This window comes from Hoplias malabaricus, chromosome X1 (genome assembly GCF_029633855.1).
Source record: "Hoplias malabaricus isolate fHopMal1 chromosome X1, fHopMal1.hap1, whole genome shotgun sequence".
NCBI classification, from domain to species: Eukaryota; Metazoa; Chordata; class Actinopteri; order Characiformes; family Erythrinidae; genus Hoplias; species Hoplias malabaricus.
In genome coordinates, this window is record NC_089818.1 from 347,404 (window position 1) to 372,817 (window position 25,414).

A 25,414-nucleotide genomic window follows, 5' to 3' on the forward strand; every position below is an offset into this window, starting at 1 on the left:
GAGGCTGGTGTAGATGCAAATGAGGGACCCACTTCATGTTAATTCCATTTGCTTTAGAATTGGATGTTGTAAAAACTACTGTAGGTGTGATGTGTTTGTCCCAATACTTTTGGCCATATTGTGGAGGCATTAGCGATAAATAATAACAAAAATAACAAGTTAGCTGCCAAATACTGAGCCCACATTAGTCTATAAGGTAAACCCTAGATCTTAATGGTCACTGACATCTATTCTGTCAGCTTCACTACATGTTCAAATTCATTAACCCATTTTGTTAATGTGCTATAACTGCTTTTCAATGATTTATTAATGGTTTCCTGAGAGTAAAATTGCTAAAGTCTGACACTCAGCAGAGAAGGTTTGTTCATTTTGAGCAGCTCTGTGTTTTATCAACAGTGAAAGCAGGGAGAGGACAGGAAACAAATGTAATCAGTGTTTTGGAAACAGACAGTTATTTAAAGGAACACTAAGTAGTATGTTTAACTTAAAATTACAGCTTCAAATTCGTTGATGCTTCACAGACGGAGAATAGAGCCTCGGCCATTGCTACTCCAAGCTCAGCACAGCAGAAACTGCACTATGTAACCTTTGAAGGAGGGTCAGAATCCACCCCCACTGCTCCCCCTTGCAATGTTCCAAACACAGTCTCAAATTTAGACAGCCAGGGTTTCTTACATCACAAACCTAAGGAACCAATCCTATCGACTTGTGAGGCGGGGCTTTTGAGCTGCAGGTGTGTTGCCGATAAGTGGGTACAGACAGAGTCGGGGGCTGCTTGCATATTCATAGTTTAGAGTGTACACAATTAAAAATAAATAAAAGAATAGCAGGTAAGATTTTTATATTTATCTATTGATTGCTCTTGAGTCTCATCCTAGTTTCATTCATTTTACAGCACATTGCTGAATCAATGAGAAAGGGGATGGTTTCCTACCCTCTTCCAAAAGATAAATAGTTCGCTTTCTGCAGTGCTGAGCCCAGAGTTGTAACAACAAAGGCACTATTCTCTTTATTACAGCTCATTGGAGCATCACAATGATTTTGAAGCTGTAATTGTAAGGTAAAAGTATCACATAGCGTTCCTTTAATCGACAGCACAGTTCCAAAAATACAGAGAACAATGAGTGAGCTGGGACAGACAACCGAATGTAAGTCAACTGTTGTGTTTAAGAAGCTTGAAAGAGCCACCCCTCTATCAGTCTTTGAGCACTCTGCATTTCTAATATCATCCAGATTCCGTGGGCGAGATTCTTTCCAGAGAAGCTCAGCTGTGCCTTGTCTGTGAGTGTGTGTGTGTGTGTGGGGGGGGGGGTGTTTTCAACATTAGACAAGTCCAAACACTCAGGTGACATTTTCTCATTCAATTACAACACAATGAATCATCCACACTGAACTATCACTGACCACACGCCACAACCTCGCTTTCTCTCTTAGGGTTTATTTATTTCATTCATTGAAAAAAAAAACAATTCAAGTAATTTAACAAATTAACGATTTTAGTTTTTATTGAAGTTTTAGTAAGATGGAGAATTTTTCTGGAAATGAAGATTTATAAAACACATGTCTATGAAGATGACATAATGAGTTTGATGAATAAGATACTGAAGTGGATCATGGAGGTCTTTCATTCATCAGAAACCCACTGGATCTCATAGGAACTTGCTGGGAATCACAAAAATGAGAAATTTATCCATTTCCAGAAAAAGATTAAACCTATTATTGTACACTTGCCTTTAAGTGAACCCTCAGCATATAGAGAACTAACAATTCTGCTGCGGATATTTTATTCACACAATATTCTTAGGTCACAGGATTTTAAATTTCCCAGATAATTAATACAATGTGCATTCATTGTTTATTTCCACATAAGGCAAATTTTATTGATCTTTTTTGTTAGAGAATGTTAGAGCACCATGTTCTGTTTTTCATTACAAGTATAAATCAAGCCACTGTAATTTTAATGTAGATCATCCCAAGAGTTTCTGACAAAACTTCTACTGAACAAGCCCTTGTACTTCTCAATTTGCATAAAAATCAATTTCCTACTGATTTTTTTTAAAAACCCTGATTCATAAAGATTCACGTGTTTACTGCTCTGTTCATTTCCTACTGAAGTAGAGGTGCTTCATTACCTTGTATCTGAACATTAATAACAATATAAATCCATTCTTTGGCATAATATGCAAACTTTAACTTGTGTTTTTAGCCAATTCTATTCCAGTTTGAATTACTGTGTTTATTATTATTTCCGTGACACAAACCAGTTTAAAATAGATGAGGATAAGAGACATTATATAGACTTAAGTGTAATTCCAGTTATTTTTTGGCGTTTATAACATCAACAGTGTCTGCTATAACACAGATAAAAAGAGGCATGTCAGATTCTTCAGAAAGATTTAAAAGACTATGTTCAGGAGAAAGAGGAAAAGTGCTCCTTCAAGTGAAATGCAAAACTAATGATGGGGTGTTAAAGTCGTAGTTTGACATCAGTTCAAATTGACATTATTTTCAACTCCAGATGAAGTCGTTTGTAGCCCAAGAATTGCTTCCTTGTTTAAGACCTTGCGCTACAAGGTTAAAATAACTAACAAACAATATAAACAGTAGATGAATGGCCTTTAAAAGCATGTCTACAAATTTCTCTTAATTAAGATGGAACTGATGAGTCAATGTGTTTAGGATGCATTGTCAACAACTGTGAACTATGTCAAAAACCTTTGTTGTATAGTTAAAAACAAGACTATTTTTTAATCCATCTTGGATTTATGAAGATTTATGAAGATTTTTTGGGTGACTTTTAACGTCCCGTGTTTGTTGGACATGTTTTTCTTGTAGCTCAAGTTCTAAAGTAAGGATGCCTTTAACTGGTGCGAAACAATCCATAAAGAAAAAAATGAGGCAGACACTTGAGGTCTGTCCCAAAACCTAGTGAGCTGCCTAAGTAGGCAGTGACTCCGTAGGCAGCTGTTTAATCGGCAGCATTCTAACCCAGGTCTGTCCTCATGAGACGCTGTAGTTAGAGAGTGACTGTCACGGCTGGTTCCCGACCACTGCACCGAACCGGTGTTTACTTCCGTCAGTAGCCAGCGTAGCCTCAGCTTTTCATCGAGGTAGATTCTAGTCTTACCATTTTAATAGTGGTTTCAATTAGTTTTGCTCTAGAACAACAGCAAAGCAGAAGGGAGTTGTTCTGCTGTTGCATCATGGGATAGCCTTAGTGGCTGAGGAACGGCATAATGCTGCTTTAAAATTCAGCCAGATTAAGGTATCTCAGTAGATAGCATATTTAATGTGTCTATGAATTAGGACAGTCTAGGTGTCGGGAGCACGAGTGCACTATGACATACAATGATCTCTTTATAGACAGCTCACTAGGATTTGGGACAGAACCTTATATATATATATGTCAATTCCACTCAGAGAGAAATGGTAGTGAATATAAAACTACCAGTCAATTCACATTAAGCAGTTAGCTATAACAATAACAAAAGGATTCATTCTTAAGCATGTTTATACTGCTTTGGCTTAACTTCTCTTTTTCTGACAAAGTGAGGTACATTAATAATACCATTCCAACAGCAGAAATGTTAAAGCTCTGCTGCTGCAGTTAATTGTTATTTCCCCCAGAGTTCTGAGGTAACTATATAACAATATACCATCTGAAACTGCACCTCACTGTACGCAGTTCTCCTTGTTTTTCCACTTTCATTTTGTCCACTAACACAGTGTTGAGAACTTTCCACGATATGCTTTAAATTATTCAATTTTTTGTTTCATTAAATCACATTGCTACCATAAAGCTTAGGTCATTTTTTGGTCTGCAGGATTTCATGTTTCGCCCAGTCCTGCCATCCTCCAGGATAATGCTGCGCACTGGAAAGAGAAAAGAAGACATTTAAATCCATTTTAAAATTTAAAGACAATGAATTATGTCAGTTAAATATATACATTATTTGTTTGTTTTTACAAGAGGTTTATTTGAATAATTTGAGTCCTTTTAGAACATCATACTATAAATACAACACTGCACTAATGATTAACAAAAATATACATGTATTTATGAATATTCTGAACAGCAGATGTACATGAAAAAATGATGAATAATATAGATGTGCTGTGTCTGTTTTATCTGAGTGTCACTCACTTTTTCTCAGTTTTGTAACTGTTGCAAATTCCAGCTAATGGCTGAGTGTTCCCCACTCAAAAACCTTTAAAACCGTGTTTAGGTGAAAAGGTGAGTCAAAACGGCTTCTTACTTGGAATATCCTAAAGACAAAGCAGCTTCTAAAGCTCTGGAACTCCTAACTCCTGCCAGACAGGTGAAGACCACATTTTCGGTGGTTGATGGCATGTCGCCTCCGTACTTCTCCTTAAACTCTTCTGGATTCAGCTGTAGGGCTGTACTCAGCTGCCCCACTGTGGGTAGAACAAAAGCCATTAGAACCTCTCCAGACTCATGTTTATGTGGCTCAATAGCATCAAATACTATTCCAATATCTAGTGTAAAATGTTCCTAATTTAGCAGAGGCTTTTAATACAGCAAGGAAAAATCTACCTATTAATACCCTTTAATTCAGAAGAAACACTGGGCTAGTGTGAGTTTGCAGCCTAGTAGTGAACATATACCAACAAAATCACGTGTTTTCAAAGTCATATAGAAGAGTAAAAAAGGCACTCACACGGGACATTAATGGACCGTGGGATACTGCCATATTCACGGAGCTCCCAAGGCTCACGAACATCTATGACAACACCGGACCTGGACACCAGCAGCTTCTTCAGCTCTTCGTAAGAAACGCCGACTGAAGGGTGGCTCGATGAGCAAAATGTCCTCCACAAAAACAAAGGCCTCTGTTTTGCAATGCTTTGGTTATCTAAAAGAAAAAACACACCACAAGCAAAAATAAGCCTTTAGTTTAACTAAAGCCTCGCTAAAAATGCTCCTAATTAAACATTTATTTAAAAAATTGATTAAATGATTGTAGCACCTTTCAGGAATATTATTGGAATAGTGAAACTGATAGAATAACTACAATAATTTAATATCTAGCACACTGGTTTTAAACCAATGCAGCTTTACCTCAAAGAATTTTTTTTATTCAAGAGACATATTAGTACTATTGTAACATTTCCCTGTTTTATTGTATGATATGTTTTATGCTCAAAGACTATTCCTAAATATATAGACTTAGCATTAGTTTGGAAACCCCAGTGTTTACAAGTCAGTCATATTCACTGGCCGAATCCTAAATGTCTCCATGCAGCCTACATAGTGCACAGTTAGGCAATCCATTTTAGCTTCTAAACCAAAACTGCGCAATATCTGTCTAGCTCGGCAAAGTGTATGTAAATAAATCCTAAATGTCTCAGATTATAAACTGTGGATGTGACGGAACCATTATTTAAAACCTACTAGGTTCTAGTGCACTTCATAGGGCGTAGGGAGCGAGTTTCAAGACCCAACACATGCCTTTACAGCAAAAGTAAAGCTGTAAACATGCCTTTATTTACGTATAATTACTAAAACTTATAAACACTGTAAATAATTCCTTACTAAGTAAATACTGTGTGAATGTTACGGTTCAGCTCTCACACTGTAAAGACTCCGCTGAGTTCAACGCTGGAGTTCTCGGTGTAAAAAGGACGTTTCTTCTTCCCAAACCTCGCACCAAGCACCATGTGAGGCGACAGCAGGTCTTCAACGCCATGTTACAGTTGGGTTTTACTCGCTAAAGCTGCATTAGACTGTGTTTTTTTTTGCTTTTATATCTCTTTCGAATTGAAATCTCCCAGTTGCTCAATTCTTCACACAGGAGACTATCAGCGCGAGCTGCCCTCTGCCACCCCGACCACGAGACCTGCGTCATCACAACTTCCGTTTTTCAATTTGCATAATTACAAATAGACGTATAAATATGTGGATATAGATACACCCTCCTTGTTTAAAAGTAGATACTTTTACTCAATTGCATTACATTCCATATAGAGTATAATTTCAAGTCATTCAAATATCTTGTGCCAAAATCTTTATACACCGTCTTATGTGAATAGATTGTATGATTATCTCTGGATCATAACAACACTCCAACTCACAAATTTTCCTGATGTAGCGTTATCACTTATAACAGTTCCACAGCTCTACGCCCACCATACTGTGAGCTTTATATTGCTTCATATTTGCATTTAACCCTACAAACAAACTAGTTACCATAATTTAATTGTAATTATATAGTAATTACAGGATACGTGGTCCATTTATCACCCTGTTCTTCAACGATCAGAACCCCCTATGCACCACCACGGAGTATTATTTGGGTAGCGGCCCATTCTCAGCACTGCAGTAACATTGACATGGTGGCGGCCTGCTTGTGTACTGTGCTTTGTGTGGGTGGATCAGACACAGCAGGGCTGCTGGATTTTATTATATATTTTTTTATATATCAATGTCACCATTGGACCAATAAAAATCCACCAAGCAAAAACATCCAGCCAACTGTGTCCTGTGGGCAGTGTTGAAAGAGTGATGAAAGAGTAGAGGAATGTATGTAGCCAAAACGAGCTAGCAGACCTTACTGACCTTACATCTGCAGGGTTGACTAACAAGGCGGATATGTCTAGAGCGGAGAGTGAGTAGCTGACCAGAATTCTGATCTGATCCACCAGTGCTACATATTACACAGTGCTTGGGATGATCCACAAACCAAATAATACCTATCATGACACCTGGAGAGGTGAACAAAGCACTGGAAAACTTCAATTCCACTGTAAAAATGTCAAATTTCACCTGTATGATTAGTGGAGTTAATAAAATGGACAATATTTGCATATTGTCATAACGTTTTTATCTGTGTAGACATTTTTATCTGTTGTTTGACACTTCATTATTATAATTTGTAATTGTTTTTAATTATTAGGAATATTACATGTTCTTATTTACAGTTGTAACCTGGTTATTATTATTATTCAAGGAAGAATGGTACATTTTCCCGCTTGATCGTTGTGGGCTTCCGTCGTGGTAACCATGACTGGCCCCGTTTGATCACGTGATCAGAGGTGTGCGTTTCTGTGGAAATGTCACACGCTGCGCAGAGAGTCTTTAATAATCGCAAACAGCCGCTTTATTTCTGTTGTTTCTGTCTTATTCGACCCTTAACCGCGTACAGATTGGTGCACAGGGGCAGATAAAGCCCCTGCTCTGTTTATTTCAGGAGTGTGGATCTTTTACTGCAGCTCCATTTTCAGCTGAGTGAGAGAAGGTGAGTTATTCTCACACTTACAGAACACAGGCAGCTTTTTGTCACCAATATTCTTATTTGTATACGTTTATTAACTCCCTCAGAGCGCTATAGCCCTTAATTGTATTGCTGTGGTGGCTTTAAAACGAACGGTATTAGTTTATAACTGAAACTGAAACTGGTCGCTTCTGTCTAATGCTAGCTGAATCGGTCAAGGATCCCGAATTTCTCTTTGACCCCTACTTCCTACTCCCTACATTGCGCCATGCGTAGGACACGAAATAATGACGTACATCTGAAACTGTTCAATTACTGTTAGACACGGGACCGCACACATTGTGGCTGAATATAAATTGCTTTATGTTAGCGCTATAAAGCGCCATTTATTTGTAGAAATGTAGTTTCTTTCCCTATTTAGTGCACTACGTAGGGACCATGGAGGTAATTGAGATTCAGCCTCTAGGCACTAGAGCTGAATGATTTGGGGGACATTCCTAATAGGAATTGGAATCCGAATTGTTTCCTCACCAATATTGATCTTGAACTGGTATTATTTTTATAAATGGAACTTCAAAGGTTTTGTTTTCTTAAGAAAGCAAGGGTATTTTTCTGGTTTGGGAAGTGAACAGTGACAGTTTACAAAGATTAATTAAATCTGGATATTGTGGGAAATTGTAAAATAAGAAAAAAACAACAATGATAACTTTCAAAAAATAACGTAACACTTAATGTATATAATGCGATTCAAAGTGATTTACAATGAGAAGGAAAAACAAAATAATGGAAAATCATTAAATCTAAAAATATATTTTTAAGTTGTTGTTATTAGACTAAATTCTGAATCCAACCCGATTATCAGATTTCTGACATCTGTGAGAGTGGGATCTCAGTTTTTTCTGTCTACATTGTGTGTGTGAGTGTGTCTCTCTGCTATATTTTGATTCACAATTTGTTTCACAGATACAAATGCGGCTTAAAGACCCCTTCTCCTTAAAAAACACTGAAATGACAAAGCGGTCAAACAAACCGAAGAAACCTCGCGATGAGGAATCTTCGGATGAAGTTAGCGGTAAGAAAGTTTTTGTCATTGGAGCAATTTTTTTATTGTTTTACAAAAGGGACTGTTCTGAACAAACTTAAAAGTTCTCCTTTCATATTAGTTCCTTAACAGGTTTTAAAGGCAACATCTAAGATTGTGGGCAACTGCAGTTCACTCTGGTTTGTTGACGTTCAGAAGCTCTGTGTCTTTTAAGGTGGAACAGTGTATTTGAGGGGGAAAAACGGTTTAACTTGTAAGTTTTTATCCACAGTCTGAATTACCACAGAAGCCTAGCATGTCTGACCAGCCCCCAATTTTATAAAAAGTGTTTTATGATTACAACACTGAATATCGACTTTAAAGGTGTAATTCACGATTGTAATGAAAAATCACTTTTTATAAAATTCACCATTTCCTCACTATTTGCAGCCCTTCAGGCTGTTTGTGTGCTCAAAACCGCTCTGATGTGTTTGCGAAGCCCCACCTGTCTCAGTCCCACATGCTAGTTTTTTAGTTACTTCTGGCAGAAGGTTCTGGAGTTGTTTTCGACAACAGAAAGAACTGTTTTGGATCACTTAAAGTGGAAATATATTTACCAAAAGTGCTACAAAACTAAACAACTCGAATTACAGATGAGTTTCTGCGGTAATTCAAACTGTGGATAAAAATTTACAGACAAGGTACATTACAGCCGCGTACAAACAACACTCGTTATGTCCGTCAAAAATATCTTTCCACCACGACGCAGAGCTTAGTGTGGGGTTTGCCTACAATTGTAGACGTTCCCTTTAATACAGAGATTATTAATTCCTGGTAATGTTGGACCATTTAATTGTCCATTCATCATTATGTTTGTTTGCACATTGAAAAGAGCATCTGGAGTAAAGGTATTTGCAGTGAAAGTGACGAAGGACATTTGGGTTTTGTCCTGTGTGTGCTCAGGGCTCACGTGTCAGCATGTGAGTAAAGCTGTGGAGCTGAACTCGGTGAAGAAGGCTGTAACTGGAAGCCTGTGGTCAGTGTGTTCAGACTGCATGAAAGAACGGGATGCGGTGGAGATGGAGCAGGTCGGGTCACACGACATCAGAGTGTGCCTCAAATGTGGCTTCCAGGTAAAACAGCTTGTAGTCTTACTGTATCATTTAACACTCCATTATCCATTATCTGTAACCGCTTATCCAATTTAGGGTCGCGGGGGGTCCAGAGCCTACCTGGAATCATTGGGCGCAAGGCGGGAATACACCCTGGAGGGGGCGCCAGTCCTTCACAGGGCAACACAGACACATTCACTCACACCTACGGACCCTTTCGAGTCGCCAATCCACCTGCAACGTGTGTTTTTGGACTGTGGGAGGAAACCGGAGCACCCGGAGGAAACCCACGCGGACACGGGGAGAACACACCACACTCCTCACAGACAGTCACCCGGAGCGGGAATCGAACCCACAACCTCCAGGCCCCTGGAGCTGTGTGACTGCGACACTACCTGCTGCACCACCGTGCCGCCCTTAACACTTAATGAATAGCTTTATTAATGTTTCTAGAACCACATATTGATGTAATATAATTACTTAAAGGGCACTTCTGACATAATAAAGGAAATCTTTGTGCCACGCTCTCATGTGAGGATCGTCAGTCATGAATTGAAAGTAAAACGATCATTTAAAGGAACAGGCACTGAATCTGGTCATTCTGAACGGCTTAGACAGGGCAAGCACAGTGCTGTGGTGTTTGATCCTTGTGGTAGTTTGACCAGACCTTTCATAAATAATCTAGAAACTGTGTTAATATGTGAAGAAGGGGTAAATCTCTCTCTCTCTCTCTCTCTCTCTCAAAGCAGGCATCTGTTACTAATCTAATGTGCTTCTTAATGCTCTGAGCATATAGAGGTGTCTATGCTTATAGGGGTGTAATTGTCTGTGTAAAATTGGCGAGCAGTATGTGTTAAGAAATCATTATTATGTGGTGTTTTGTTTTTAGGGCTGCAGTCAGTCAGAAAGCCAGCACTCGGTAAAACACCAGCAAACTCATCACCCGGACTCTCACTGCATCAGCATCAGCCTCAGCACCTGGAAGGCCTGGTAAACACACACACACACACACACACACACACACACACACACACACAACCTTTACTACAGGTCCAAAAAGTTCCAAAAGATTCCAACACAGATCAGAGATAGAGGTACATTACTATCACTAAAGGCATAAACGGTGTAAATTTGTACATTTGTGAGCTCTGTAGTGCTTTGACATTAAATTTCTCTCATTTATCTTTCTCTTTCTCCAGGTGCTTTGAATGTAATGAAGAACTCTCCACTCACTGCAATAAAAAAGCCTTGGCTCAAACACTAGACTTTCTTCAAAAGCACTCGGCAAAGACAGCCTCAGGTAATTCCACCTCTCAACTTCTCAAGCAGAGATTATACTGATGACCTGTTGGTATTATTGTGGCTCACTGGCTCCTTCTGGTGGCCAAGATTTCCACAGGTCAGTCTCTCTCTCTCTGTGTCTTTCTCTCTCTCTCTCTCTCTTTCTCTCTCAGTGTCTGTCTCTCTCTCTCTCTGTGTCTTTCTCTCTGTCTCTCTCTCTCTCTCTCTCTCTGTGTCTCTCTCTCTCTGTGTGTCTTTCTCTCTGTCTCTCTGTCTCTCTATCTCGCTGTCTCTCTCTGTCTCTCTCTCTCTATCTCGCTGTCTCTCTCTGTCTCTCTCTCTCTGTGTCTCTCTGTGTCTGTCTCTTTTTCTCTCTCTCTCTCTCAGTTCAGTTCAGTTCAGCAGTGCTTTATTGGCATGAATGTACTATACTACTATTGGCATATTGTACTACACTGTTGCTAAAGCATATTATAGAAAATACATAAACATATAGATACAGATACAGTTACAACAACAGGAAATGACCTTTACAAGATTAATGATAATCAAACAAAAAGGAAAATAAGAGCATGGAGACAATATAGATGTTAAATAATCATTAATAATCAGTAATATTCAGTAATAATTAGTTACACTGTTGACTGACCACACTGGTTGTCCCTCAGGTTGTGGCAGTCTGTCACATATTTGGCTGCGTGTGTGATCAGCTCCTCCTTCTCTCCCAGTACATACTGGAGCTTCTCTGTATCAGTGAGGAGCAGGAACTCAGGACAGACTCGACTCGCTCTCTGGTAGAACCTGCTTCTGACGGACTCATACTTGGGGAATTGGGTTAGGAAGTGCAGCTCTGTCTCCACCACCGAGAGCTCACAGTGAGAGCACAGCCTGTCCTCTCTGGGGACCCAGTTCTGTCTGTGACGGCCGGTCTCCACGGCCAGACTGTGCTCACTGAGCCTGTACATGGTCAGTGTCTTCCTCAGTGACCTCTCCCTGATGGTTGTGAGGTATTTGGCCAGTGTGTAGTCCCTGTTGAGGGCTGAGTAGCTCTGTAGTTTATGTTGTTGGTGTATGGTGTGGGTCCAGTGTGTGAGATAATTGTTTTGTTGTTGGATGATGATGTGCTGGGGTCTGATTTTCTGAGTGAGTGTGTGGTGAGGATGTTTGGACTCGGTGATGTCGTTGGGTTGTAGGTCACCGAGGGTCAGGACCAGCTGGCTGAGGGGACTCCTATCAATGTGAAGCTCCTGATTGGACAGGGCTTTGTAGTGCAGTGACTGGGGGTCACTGGATTTTAGATGCCTCCAGAAGTTCAGAGCTCTTTTCTGAATGGCTATGAGGAGGGGGTACTGCCCTAGTTCGGCCCTGCAGCCGTTATTGGGGGCCTTTCTCTGCACATGCAGGATACTTTTGTAGAATTCCATGTGCAGGGTTTCAATTGGATGTTTGTCCCAGTTGGTAAAACTTCTCTGTGTAAGGGGTCCCCACACCTCACTGCCGTACAGAGCGATGGGTTCAACCACCGATCTGAACAGTTTCAGCCAGATTGGAATTGGTATCTCGAAATTAATGGACTTTTTGATGGAAAATAGAGCCCTCCTGGCCTTCTCTCTGAGCTCCTTCACAGCCGAGTCGAAACCTCCCGTGGAGCTGAGGGTTATCCCCAGATACGTGTAAGCTTTAGTGTGTTCAATGTTGGTGTTGTTTATTGTAAAATTGTAGTTCCCCTGATTTTTAGACCTCTTCCGAAATGTCATTATTTTAGTTTTTCTCTGGTTTACAGACAGAGCCCAGTTTTGACAGAAGTTCTCCAGGACGTTTAAACTTTCCTGGAGTCCTTCTCTGGTCGGTGACAGCAAAACAAGGTCATCTGCGTAGAGGAGGCACTTGACTTTGGTGTCCCCCAAAGAGAGGCCGGGTACTGAGTCACTCTGGTCCAGTTTATCAACCAGTTCATTGATATAGATATTAAAGAGAGTGGGGCTCAGGCTGCAGCCCTGACGTACTCCTCGAGACTGTGGGAAGAACTCTGTCCTGAATGTTCCCATTTTCACTGCACATTTACTGTGAGAGTACATTGATTTAATGACGTCGTATGTTCTCCCCCCAACACCGCTTTGTAAAAGTTTATAGAATAATCCTATGTGCCAAATGGAGTCAAACGCTTTTTGAAAATCTACAAAACGACAAAAAATATTTTGTCTTTATTCCCCACGCTGGGGAAGTGGCCTGTGTTTAAAATTAGGTTGTAGAGTTTGAGCCGACGGCTGATTTGAATTTCGAATCTGTGTTTTATCATTTCATTCAAGATGCCGTCTGTACCACAGGCTTTTCTGGGCTGGAGGCCTCTGAGTTGTTCCTCTAACTCTGAGATGGGGAAGTCCAGTGGGTTCTGATAGTCTTTTTTTTTTCTCTCTCTCTCTCTCTCTCTCTCTCTCCTGCTCTCCTGCTGCTTGCTGCTATTTTGACCAGTAACTGTCCTGTTTCCTATTATTTTTTTTATTTGTGGACGCCTCTTCTGAACTTAAGGGAATTAACGTCTGGACCATAAACATAGGCATCAAAATAAGACTTACATAAGACTGAACATCATCATCATCATTATTATTATTATTATTAAAGGACAGCTAGTTGTGCTGTTCTTTCTCTGGTTTTCTCTGGTTTCTCTGTTCTGGGGCCATTGTATCAATTTGTTTGTCAATAGTTAAATGTCACAGGTTTTGTTTTTATATATTTTGGATATTTAAACATGTTTCATATTCCAGTACCTTAACATTCTTAACAAATAATTTTTTTTCTAAAAGTTCATTGCTCTTTAAAGGGGTGCAATTGCTTTATTATGTCATTATAATATTATTATATCAGTGGCATGTCTTAAAATGACAATAACATTGTTTATCGCAGTTAGATAGATATATATATATATATCTATATATATATATATATATATATATATAAGATTTAGCTAAGGTTACAGTTGAATAAGCAGGAGGCAGAATGTGGTATGGTTTCTAAGAAGCACTGCAGCTGAGCTCTTCGACAAGGTTGTCTCTGGCTTTAATGCGTGCCACGGCATTTCGAGAGCTGAGAAATTTCAGTGCTTAGAGGGGGCAGGACCTTGGATCTAAGCGAGGAATTCCAGGAGAATTACAGCAGTTTGCGAATTGGAGAATTGATTTGTCTTGTAACAATTATCCTAAACGATATTGTTTGAATGTTTGCTACAAAAAATATGAGGGGGATACCACATGGGACTGCATGAATGCTACAGTGTTAAATGAAGACAAGGTAGCTGAAATGATACCTTTTATCTAGTATAATGTTTACTAATTATCTTACTCATAATATTACAACATTAATAACAAGCAAAAAAAAATGTATATATTCATATAACATAAAAATACAAAAAAAAAAACGTATACAAAACCACTAACCAATTAAACAAACTAAAAGAAAAAACCCATAAACAAATAACTCCTCCAAACACAGTCCTTTTATCCTATAGGAGCATGGGCTTAGGTTTGGGTAAATCCTTAATGGAAAAGTAGATAATTAGTCCCACCAGTTGAAATGTAGTCCAGAAAGGATGAGCAGCAGGTGGAAGATATAAACTTGAAGGAACTTGAGTACGGCAAAACCTCCAAGCAGTTTCTCAAATCCCAGCCATCCGCACATTAAGAACCTCCTTCTGTATAAAAGGGTGAAAATGAATTCCCCAACTATCATGTTCTTAACCCATTAGCATTAGCATGCTAGTATAAAAAACAGGCTTAGCCTAGCACTAGCATTAGCATTATATTAGCATAATATCAGCATTGTGGCATAAGTAATACATACTCACAATGAGGCTGAAACTTAAAGTTTCTCACAAGGAGGTTTTCCAAGCAGAGAGTACAAGTGCCTGTAGGTCAACTCTCTCCTACTCTTACTTGGCTTCCCCTATTTATACCCCTAGACATGTTAACCTCCCTCCTGCCCCCTAGAGGATAGGAGGAGGTATACCATAGTTAGTGACCAGGTTGGTTACAGTCTGTGTGCATTTACCATGAATGCCATAACATATTTGTATGATATTAATATTCCTTGGAGTGGTGTAGTCCATTGGTATTAAAAGTATATTGATATTGGCTTGGTATTCCTTTTTGTTCTTGTTTGAATTGGCTCATTTTGAATCATTCTGTTGATGTGTGTGTGTGTGTGTGTGTGTGTGTGTGTCTAACAGTGCCTGTTTCTGTCAGTTCAGGCTTCTAATAGCTGAATAAAGAGAATGCGGCAGTATAAAGGTAATAAATATACGAGACAGAGCATTAATTAATCAGCACCAGCCCGAGCACTCAGTCCTGTTCCTGTGCTGGAATTCCAACAGGTTGCTCATGCTCAACTGATCTACCTTATTCATGTTTTTGATTAAACGCAATGAAAAGACACCCGTTTCTACAGTTCCGCTTTTTTGAAATGTTGAGTTACAAAACCTAGCATGTAATTGTGCCCCCCCCCCCACCCACTCTACAATACTCTCTGAAAATGACCCTGAGCAGAGAATCTGAGCTTTTTAAAACAAGTTTAAGCGTATTAATCCATCCTCCTCTGGCTGTACGAGCTGCAGTTTTAAAAGCAGCTTGAGCAAAGCCTCTGTTGTTTCTCTCTCTGGTCCATATTTGTCCTTGCAGTTTATTTTGAAGGCCATGCTATTAAAAATTAAAAAAAAGAGAGAGAGGGGGGGGGGAAACAAAAAATCATCCCTATAGCAATGAATGACCTAAAAAAGATATAAAATAAAATTCCAAAAGTGTCCTGATTGGGTCCTTTTCTATAAAAGTAGTACAAAATTGCTAGGCTTTCAGACGGGACACAATTGCTGCCCAAATTTCTGTAGCTAGCCGCCTTAAATGCCACTGCTGGGAAATTTAAAAAAAATGTATTTATTGATTCTTTGTGTGTGTGTGTGTGTGTGTGTGTGTGTGTGTGTGTGTGTGTGTGTGTGTGTGTGTTTTAAGCTCAATTCTTGGTTGAATTTATAGCTTTCTTCTTTATGAAGATTATGACTTATGGCCATTTAGAGCTGGACGATACGGCCAAAATGTATATCACAATGCATTTATTAATTTCAGTCGATACGGTATACTTCAGATATCGATATGAACAATGCAAAAGACATGTAAAAACTGCCCAGAACCAACAAGAAACATGAAATTTACCATCAAACAACAACCTCTCGGCTTTTTCAATATTTATGTTTTGAAACTAACTTTTAAAATTGAGGGCAGTGAACTGACGGCGGCGCCCTGTAACCACCCCGGTGACAGATGTTGTAAATAATGAGGTTGCTAGCGTGTAGGTTCATGTGCAGCTGCTGTGGAATGTCCCACTGTATTCTCACGAGAGAGAGTTGCGTTTAAACAGTTGTTGCTTCCTAAAGTAGTGTAATTCACTCATTATAAGGTGTGATCAGAAAGAAATTGAAATTAAATGTAATGGGAGAATGAGTTTAAAGCCAGGTTTAAAGACGCAGAGGAAGCTCTTGGCCTTTAAACTAAACTACAGCTGAACCCTGGATCCAGTCAGTTGCTTGAGTTGAGCTGCTGCCGCTTGGACGAGTTTGTTAAAGGTGCCAGGCTCCTGTGCAGGTTCCCTGAAGAACGGCAGCAGCTGCGTGGAAACACCCCCCCCATAACACCCCCCAAACACCCCCCTTCCCTTGCTAAAGAAACTCCAACGCCACCACCCCCCTGCCCCCACTTCCCAAAAGCCTCTTCCTTTTAACACTCTCTCAGGGCTCAGCCGGAAATCAATGTACAATAACACACCTGATTCTTTTAGAAATTTCAGCTAGCGCTGAACTCTTCTGGGAAAATATCAGTGTTATTCTACTTTATGAAAGTTATTTTCAATAACGTTATTTTTTAAATATATAAATGAAGCTCCAAATGTATTTATTCCCATTTTTGTTCATTTTTATCGGAATCTGGCTTTAAATGCTTAAAAGGAATGTTATTTGATTTGATTTAGATTTTTATTAATATTTTAAAGGAACACTGTGTAATATTTTTACCTTAAAATTACAGCTTCAAAATCATTGGGAATACTTCACTGACCTGTAATAAGGAGAATAAAGCCTCTGCCATTGCAACTCCGCACTGGCTCCGCACTACAGAAACTGCACTGTGTAACTTGGAGGAGGGTAGGAAACCACCCCTTCTTCTAGGTTTAGATGCTGGTGAAGCGTGTATAGATAGATGTAGGGGGTAGGTTTAGATGCTGGTGAAGCGTGTATGGAGAGGTGTAGGGGGTAGGTTTAGATGCTGGTGAAGCGTGTATAGATAGATGTAGGTCGTAGGTTTAGATGCTGGTGAAGCGTGTATGGATAGATGTAGGTCGTAGGTTTAGATGCCTGCGAAGCGTGTATGGATAGATGTAGGGGGTAGGTTTAGATGCTGGTGAAGCGTGTATAGATAGATGTAGGTCGTAGGTTTAGATGCTGGTGAAGCGTGTATAGATAGATGTAGGGGGTAGGTTTAGATGCTGGTGAAGCGTGTACAGATAGATGTAGGGGGTAGGTTTAGATGCTGGTGAAGCGTGTACAGATAGATGTAGGGGGTAGGTTTAGATGCTGGTGAAGCGTGTATAGATAGATGTAGGTCGTAGGTTTAGATGCTGGTGAAGCGTGTATGGATAGGTGTAGGGGGTAGGTTTAGATGCTGGTGAAGCGTGTATAGATAGATGTAGGGGGTAGGTTTAGATGCTGGTGAAGCGTGTATAGATAGATGTAGGGGGTAGGTTTAGATGCTGGTGAAGCGTGTACAGATAGATGTAGGGGGTAGGTTTAGATGCTGGTGAAGCGTGTATAGATAGATGTAGGTCGTAGGTTTGGATGCTGGTGAAGCGTGTATAGATAGATGTAGGGGGTAGGTTTAGATGCTGGTGAAGCGTGTATAAATAGATGTAGGTGGTAGGTTTAGATGCTGGTGAAGCGTGTATAGATAGATGTAGGTCGTAGGTTTGGATGCTGGTGAAGCGTGTATAGATAGATGTAGGTCGTAGGTTTGGATGCTGGTGAAGCGTGTATAGATAGATGTAGGGGGTAGGTTTGGATGCTGGTGAAGCGTGTATAGATAGATGTAGGTCGTAGGTTTAGATGCTGGTGAAGCGTGTATAAATAGATGTAGGGGGTAGGTTTAGATGCTGGTGAAGCGTGTATGGATAGGTGTAGGGGGTAGGTTTAGAAGCTGGTGAAGCGTGTATAGATAGATGTAGGTCGTAGGTTTGGATGCTGGTGAAGCGTGTATAGATAGATGTAGGGGGTAGGTTTAGATGCTGGTGAAGCGTGTATAGATAGGTGTAGGGGGTAGGTTTAGATGCTGGTGAAGCGTGTATAGATAGATGTAGGTCGTAGGTTTAGATGCTGGTGAAGCGTGTATAGATAGATGTAGGGGGTAGGTTTAGATGCTGGTGAAGCGTGTACAGATAGATGTAGGGGGTAGGTTTAGATGCTGGTGAAGCGTGTATAGATAGATGTAGGGGGTAGGTTTAGATGCTGGTGAAGCGTGTATAGATAGATGTAGGGGGTAGGTTTAGATGCTGGTGAAGCGTGTATAGATAGATGTAGGTCGTAGGTTTAGATTCTGGTGAAGCGTGTATAGATAGATGTAGGTCGTAGGTTTGGATGCTGGTGAAGCGTGTATAGATAGATGTAGGGGGTAGGTTTAGATGCTGGTGAAGCGTGTATAGATAGATGTAGGTCGTAGGTTTAGATGCTGGTGAAGCGTGTACAGATAGATGTAGGGGGTAGGTTTAGATGCTGGTGAAGCGTGTATAGATAGATGTAGGTCGTAGGTTTAGATGCTGGTGAAGCGTGTACAGATAGATGTAGGGGGTAGGTTTGGATGCTGGTGAAGCGTGTATAGATAGATGTAGGTCGTAGGTTTGGATGCTGGTGAAGTGTGTATAGATAGATGTAGGGGGTAGGTTTAGATGCTGGTGAAGCGTGTATAGATAGATGTAGGTCGTAGGTTTAGATGCTGGTGAAGCGTGTATAGATAGATGTAGGGGTAGGTTTAGATGCTGGTGAAGCGTGTATAGATAGATGTAGGGGGTAGGTTTGGATGCTGGTGAAGCGTGTATAGATAGATGTAGGGGGTAGGTTTAGATGCTGGTGAAGCGTGTACAGATAGATGTAGGGGGTAGGTTTGGATGCTGGTGAAGCGTGTATAGATAGATGTAGGTCGTAGGTTTAGATGCTGGTGAAGCGTGTATAGATAGATGTAGGTCGTAGGTTTAGATGCTGGTGAAGCGTGTATAGATAGATGTAGGGGGTAGGTTTAGATGCTGGTGAAGCGTGTATAGATAGATGTAGGTCGTAGGTTTAGATGCTGGTGAAGCGTGTACAGATAGATGTAGGGGGTAGGTTTGGATGCTGGTGAAGCGTGTATAGATAGATATAGGTCGTAGGTTTACGGGACCTGTGACCAATGACCTACACTGACCCCTACGAGGGGCCCTTCTTCTCAGACAGCTCCTACTTTTTTAAAAGCAGCAGTGTCCAGATCCAGATGAGCAGCTAAAGAGGAGAGAGGAGCCCTTGTCTTCTGGTGACCTGGCTGTGGTTTATTTGTTTATTTGTTTATTTATTTCTTTCCTCTGAAGACCATGTGCTAGCTGGTGGTCAGGCTGGTGGTGTTGGGGCAGAGAGGGCCAAACTGGCCCGGCCACCTCCAACCTGCATCCATTCCCTCCGCTTCTTTAAATTACCTGCCTCCTTTCTTCCCTGGACATTATTCCCGTCGGTTGGACTAAAAAGAAGCGGGCGGCCATTGTTGCAGTGGAATAGGCAGCTAGCTTGTGTGAGAAGAGCTGGTGAAATTGCATTTCTGCTCGAAGGCCAGGGTGTTCTCTCTCTCTCTCTCTTTCTCTCCCTCTCTCTCTCTCTCTCTCTCTCTCTCTCTCTCTCTCTCTCTTCCCTAAGTCTGCTGTTGTATTATCTTTCTCCCATAGACCCCTTTGGCACAAAAGAGCCCCGGCAAGAATTTTTTCCAGAGCCATAATAGTTTTGTACAACAACAGCGGCAGAGAAGAAAGAAAATCTATTAACTGTCCTCTCTCACCAACAAGGCCTTCAGCTCGAGTACCTGAGGCCCTCTGTGAGGAGACTTGACCTCAGTGAGCCAGACTCGCGCTTCAAACACAGCTGGCAGGCCTTTGTTTGAGGAAATTAAAATGTTTTTTTTTTCTCTCTCTCTCTCTCTCTCTTTCGCTTTTTCCCCTTCCCTCAATAGACATCAGACCTGGCTCCCACAGCATTTCCCTCATTATTTTCCGCCATTGATTTGCCATACTTCCTCCTGAAGCTCCGTAAATGCTGGTTCACATGATCCCCAGCAGCAGGGTTAAAGACTGTGCTGATTTGTGACGCTCTGATTCTCAGAGCTGGAGTGGCAACTTTTTTACCTGCGGATGCACTGAGGTGTTAGCACTGAGTTAGCAACCGGGGCTCATCAGGGTCGTGATACAATAAAAGCAGCGAAGAGCCTTGGTTCTGTTAATTAATAACAGCTCAGCAAAAGGGAAAAGCACTGGTTTGATGCTCTCCCAGTTCATCATTAATAATCACAAGTCTGAATTTTTTTTAGTGGTCAATAGTAAGTTAATAATTTAGAAATGCTTACAGAATTAAAAAAAGCAGACTGAGCCTTACATACATTATCCATAACATTTAAAGTCACCTCCTTGTTTTTGTGCTTAGTGTCTGTTTTATCAGCTCCACAGAAAATGTACCAGCTCCCCCAGAAAACTATTTCCATATCAAATGCTGTTGGTGTTTATTTAGTTATTTATTGTTTTTCTAATTATTTTTCTTTAAGTACAACATTAAAAATTCGGATCTGACCTCACAAAGCTCCAGAAATGAATTGAAAGAATGAGTTGGATTAATGTGGTGGGGTGCTTCTTTATTTACTTTTTAAACTAAATAACATGTAGTTATAGCTAATGCAGTCAATATAGATCTCACACCTTCAGCCAGAGAAGTGTGGACTCAGTCTTTGTGTCTTGTGTCTGCCGCACTGAATACGGAGGAGAGAAAGAAGAGCAAGGAAGTATCAAAGTGGGAACCGCAATTGTCGAAAAACGTTGACAGTATCAAGGCTACATTTGCAGAGGTCTTAAAGCAACACTAGGCAGTGTATTTACTGTAAAATTACAGCTTTAAAAATCATTATGATGTTTCACTGTTCTGTTGTAGTGCGAAAAGAACCTCTGTCATTGCTACTTTGCTCTGCAGAAAATGCATTATGTAAGTTTTGGATGCGAGCAGAAAACCTTTAATTACAAATAAAATAATACAATTTGATGTTAATGTACTTTAGTAAGTCGTTTCTGAGCTGTTCATTAATTCAAATATCTGGCTAAGTATTTTATTATTTAGGAACTCTTTATATTTATGGTGAAGATAACCCCCATCACTTTTTAAATTTCTCTTTACAGAGTAATGGGACCCCCCCAGCCCATGATGATGATAATAATAATAATATTTAGGAATATGCATTAATAAGGCTGAATGTTTTGGGGGAAATCTTTGCTATTTTTTAAATAATTCTTTACGTTTATTTAAGTTTAATAAATAATTGAAAGTAAATTTAAGTCCATGTCTGTTGTTTTAAAAATGATGGTGGTATAAGGCTTTAAAGCTGACTGTAGTGTAACGCAGGGCTGGCTATTCGTGATTGTGATGTCATAGCAGGTTAGTTAGCAGATTCTGATTGGTCCAAGCTCTGACTTGAGTAAAATGTCATAATCTAAAGCTAGTTGGCTGTAAATACATTTGTGGCTATGTCAATTTTAATATATATTTGAATGAAAATGACATGATTTAAAGCGCTTGTACTGGATGATGATCTTCTGAAATGGCGGTGGCTGATGTCAGTGTTAGTACTGTGTGCATGATGCTGCTTATGTAGGCCAGCAACGTGTGTGTGCGTGTGTGCGTGGAATAAAGACGTTGGCCTCAGATGGCTGAGAAGCATGGTTTTTCATGCCCTATGGTTATAACAAATTAACAAATTAATAAGACATTTGGTGTTGCTCGTCCTTCCTCATGAGTGACTCACGATCTTCAGCTTGACGAGAGCCAACCTTCAAAAAAATAAAAAAATAAATAAAATAAATAAATACATTTTAAAAAAGCAGTCCGTTGTATCTTCGCTCTGATTTCCACTCGTTTGCGTTGTTATAGATCAGTGGTGACCAACAATTATTAAACCTGGATCTCGAGAACCTGCTGCGTTACAGACTTTAGGACGAGGGCTTCACAAACTGATTACATATATTTTCTGAACTCTTTCCTTTATGGTTTGGTTCTGATGTTTTTTGAATGATTCTGTATTATATTTGAAAGACATTATTTACAAGAACAATGAAACTTACAATAAGGGCTGGACGATACGGGCAAAATGTTTATCACGATATATTTCTACATTTCTGTCGATATGATATAATTCTGATATTGGTGTAAACAATATAGAAGCCACAGAAAAATTGTGGACATCACCATCAAACATAAACGTCTTGGCTTTGTCAGTAATAATATTTTTAAACAAACTTGAGTTAACTGAATGTAAAGAAATGACAGTGACCCTTAATGAACGTCAGTCAGTGACAGAAGCTGTTTACTGAAATATTGAAAACGTGATTAAATCTTTTCAGCTGAATTCATGGCACGGAGACTACGTCTAGTTTATATTTCATTGTAAAATCTTTGTATCTGCATTAATTTGGGACAAACACAAGCTATTTTTTTTAAATTGGTTGAATATGTAACAAGGAATACACCACTAGAGGTGTTCAAGAATGACTCAGAGTTAATTTTGTGCCATTGACTTGCTCTGAAAGATAGCGATGTTTATTCCTCTTACTGTGAAGTAAAATTTTTTGAAAACTCTGTTTCACTTCACGTGTTTCTAAATGTCGGTACCTAACTCGGCGAGCGCCAAGTCTCTGAGAGCCGAGTTGGTGACCTCAGAGCTGTAGATGCTAAGGAATGTAAATAATTATTTTTTTTCTAATGTGTGCCAGCACTCTTGTCGCTCTAGGGACATTGTCCACATATTTTCGGCTGCTGGCACTCGGTGGCTGGGTGCGGAGAGCCAGGTGGTGGAGCTGAGCCTGGCCTCGCTGAGTGCGGACGTTTCCCTGCTCCCAGAGCTGCGGGGAGAGGAAAAATCTGCTTTTCCATATGCTTGTGTTGGCCCGGCCCTCCCCCTCTCCAACCCATCCCTGGCAGATGGCTCCCTCAGCGCTGTTTACCTTGAGCATCCGTCCCAGATGCGGCATGTGTCCATGGGCGTTGCGGCTCTGCCCTAATATTAGATGGTCAAAAGTATTGAGACACCTGCTTGCCCAGTGGTTGTGTCCATGTGAAGATGCACCTATTGTCTCTGTCAGGTGCAATAACAGGTGGGACTTTGGACCTGAGCCTAAGTTCACCATGCTCTGTACTGGCATCAGTTAGAGGGGTTTAAATCCCCAGCCCTGGGATTGAGTCATGAAACACTGGACTTCTCGGGTTAGAGGATTTGATGGCATTCAGCCTCTAGAACATTATAAAATCAGGTGCTTAATTTAGTGCCACGATCTGCACAGCTTTTTAAGGCTCAAATACAGATCACTGTGCCCTGAGCCCTAATCTGTGCCCCTGAAACCAGCTCATTTTTCTTTATAAGAACAGCTGTGTGTGTGTGTGTGTCCTGTGTCACATCCCTGTTCTTTTGTGTATCTTGAGGGATTTTTATTGGTCGCTGTTGTGCGTCTACACTTGTTTGCGTTCGCTGTTAGTTTACGGACATATGGACTCTCTCCCGGATGACCATGTGGCTGCAGACTGGCTTCCAGATGTTTCTGTGTTAGATCCAGATGCTTTTGGCTCCACTAGGGAAGAGCAACACTCCAGTTGATCGCTTTGAAGCCTGATTAACCTCCGCGTCCCTTTTGAGGAAGCAGCGTAGGGAAGAGATCCCCTTGTGGACCGATTAAAAAGCTTTTATAGCCACTGTTAGGTAGATCACTGCTGTGAAGTGGCATTAAGTGTTTGATGAGGATTGGGATGCTGAGGGATTTACAGTCAGAGGACCATAAAATGCCATAAAAAGTTTATCATGAAGACTTTGCTGTTTGTCTAATCTATTGTTGAACGTTGGAATGTACTAGTTGTAACATATAATTGTATTTCAACATGTAAACATTCTACTCTTTTGTCTTTTAATGGTAACACATGCATTAAAAAAATCACCATTTTCATTTTATAAAACAAAAAATGGAAGCATTAATACTCTACATTCACGATCACAGTTTTTAAATCATCAAAACCAAGACTCACATGTGCTTACAGTATTATCACCAAGAAGACAACAGGTTTATTTCCATTTTTTGTCATGCTTTTTCATTGGTGGAATTCGTAAGGGAATTCTGGGCTGATGCTGATTTCCGATATTATACATGTACATATATACAGATGCCAATATAGATAAGATGCCCCTGAGTAACATTATGGACAAATCTATCATTTACTTGCAGAACATTTTAGCTTTTAACTTACTCTCTGCAGCCAGTAAAATGAAAGGTGTGTCCTGAGAAAATTGTTAGGAACATTTAGTTGGTAAAAATAATGGTCAAAATAAAACAATAGATTTACTCAAGGAAAGAAAATATAATAATAATAAAGTTAACTTAAAGCAAAGGATTAAACACAAAGAAAAACGACAGGACCTTTAGCAGTGTGACTGTTCCACTGTGCTTCAGCACTGCCTTTGAGCTTCTCCACACTGTCTCCACACTGACTGCATTCTTCAGTCTTTATTTTAGAACAAGAGCATCCCCAAGTCGTCTTGGTGATACCAAGTACCAGCCCAAAGCCATTGTCTGCTGATACGTATGTAATGACAATATCATCATGCATTTACTCATAACGAATGCAATGAAGAACACATCTTTCTCTGCTTAACTTTTAGGTTGTTTTTGTTGAATAAACTGACAGTTGTCATTTTTAAGACCATGCAAACGTTACCATAAAAAACGAGCTAGGAAATGTTTGAATTTTGATTTACAGTCATGCGTTACACTAAAAAACACTTTAAAACCTGCACCTCATACTAGGATAGTAATACAAAATGTTTTCATTTTTTGGCAAACGTAAACCCCCAAACAAAACCTTCACATTTCTGGGAGTGTGTTTTTTAAAATGGCTCCATTTTGGCCAAAAATGCTCAAATGGAATGGTGAAATGCTTGGTGAGATTTCATTATGCTCTGAATCATTTCTTTAGGACCTGTAATCCAATGAGAATCTCCTGGTTTCTGGACTCTGAAACGCTCCTCTGCGCTGTTTCTCAACTTGTTTTAAGAGCAGAAGCTTCTAAATAGGTCGAGTGGTTGGCATCTTCATGCGTCCAGCGAATCTGGAGAAGTGTGGCCCGTGGGAACTGTGGCACCTGGGGGATAGAGCAATTTACTTCTAAACCTGAGACGAGTTGACCTTGGTTCATCCCTCGATAAAGGCTACAGGGCTGAAGGGACACAGCAGAGGAGCAAGCAATGCAAGATGAGCCTGGGAAATAAAACCGAGGTGTTCAGTGTAGTGTTTCAGAACAAGGCGTGCTGATCGTGAAGGACACAGATGAAGCAGATGCTTATTAAAAGAGAGGTGTACAGTGTCGTGGACACAGTTAAGTGTCTATAAATGGGACACGCTCTCCACAGTGGGTGTCCAGTATGAGGTTGTGT

The 25,414-nt window shown here is 40.2% G+C and overlaps 2 protein-coding genes across 3 annotated transcripts in view; one reads left to right on the forward strand and one right to left on the reverse strand.

Annotated features, from left to right (window-relative positions):
- Positions 1-1,482: 1,482 nt before the first annotated feature.
- Positions 1,483-5,790, reverse strand: LOC136675985 (thiosulfate sulfurtransferase/rhodanese-like domain-containing protein 3). The gene is made up of 4 exons (XM_066652822.1): positions 5,594-5,790; positions 4,680-4,874; positions 4,257-4,416; positions 1,483-3,873 (listed from the first exon to the last, which is right to left on the reverse strand). Exons 1-4 carry the CDS (start codon positions 5,706-5,708, stop codon positions 3,807-3,809), a joined length of 537 nt encoding a protein of 178 aa, XP_066508919.1. The 5' UTR covers positions 5,709-5,790; the 3' UTR covers positions 1,483-3,806.
- Positions 5,791-7,100: 1,310 nt separating this feature from the next.
- The window catches only part of usp45 (ubiquitin specific peptidase 45), a 46,447-nt gene continuing 28,133 nt past the window's right edge, over positions 7,101-25,414 (forward strand). For both annotated transcript variants that reach the window (XM_066652850.1, XM_066652851.1), the window contains exons 1-5: positions 7,101-7,256; positions 8,196-8,304; positions 9,217-9,386; positions 10,255-10,355; positions 10,565-10,665. In XM_066652850.1, coding sequence (XP_066508947.1) covers positions 8,202-8,304; positions 9,217-9,386; positions 10,255-10,355; positions 10,565-10,665 — 475 coding nt within the window. In that variant the 5' untranslated portion in view covers positions 7,101-7,256; positions 8,196-8,201. The remainder of the gene's footprint in view (positions 7,257-8,195; positions 8,305-9,216; positions 9,387-10,254; positions 10,356-10,564; positions 10,666-25,414) is intronic.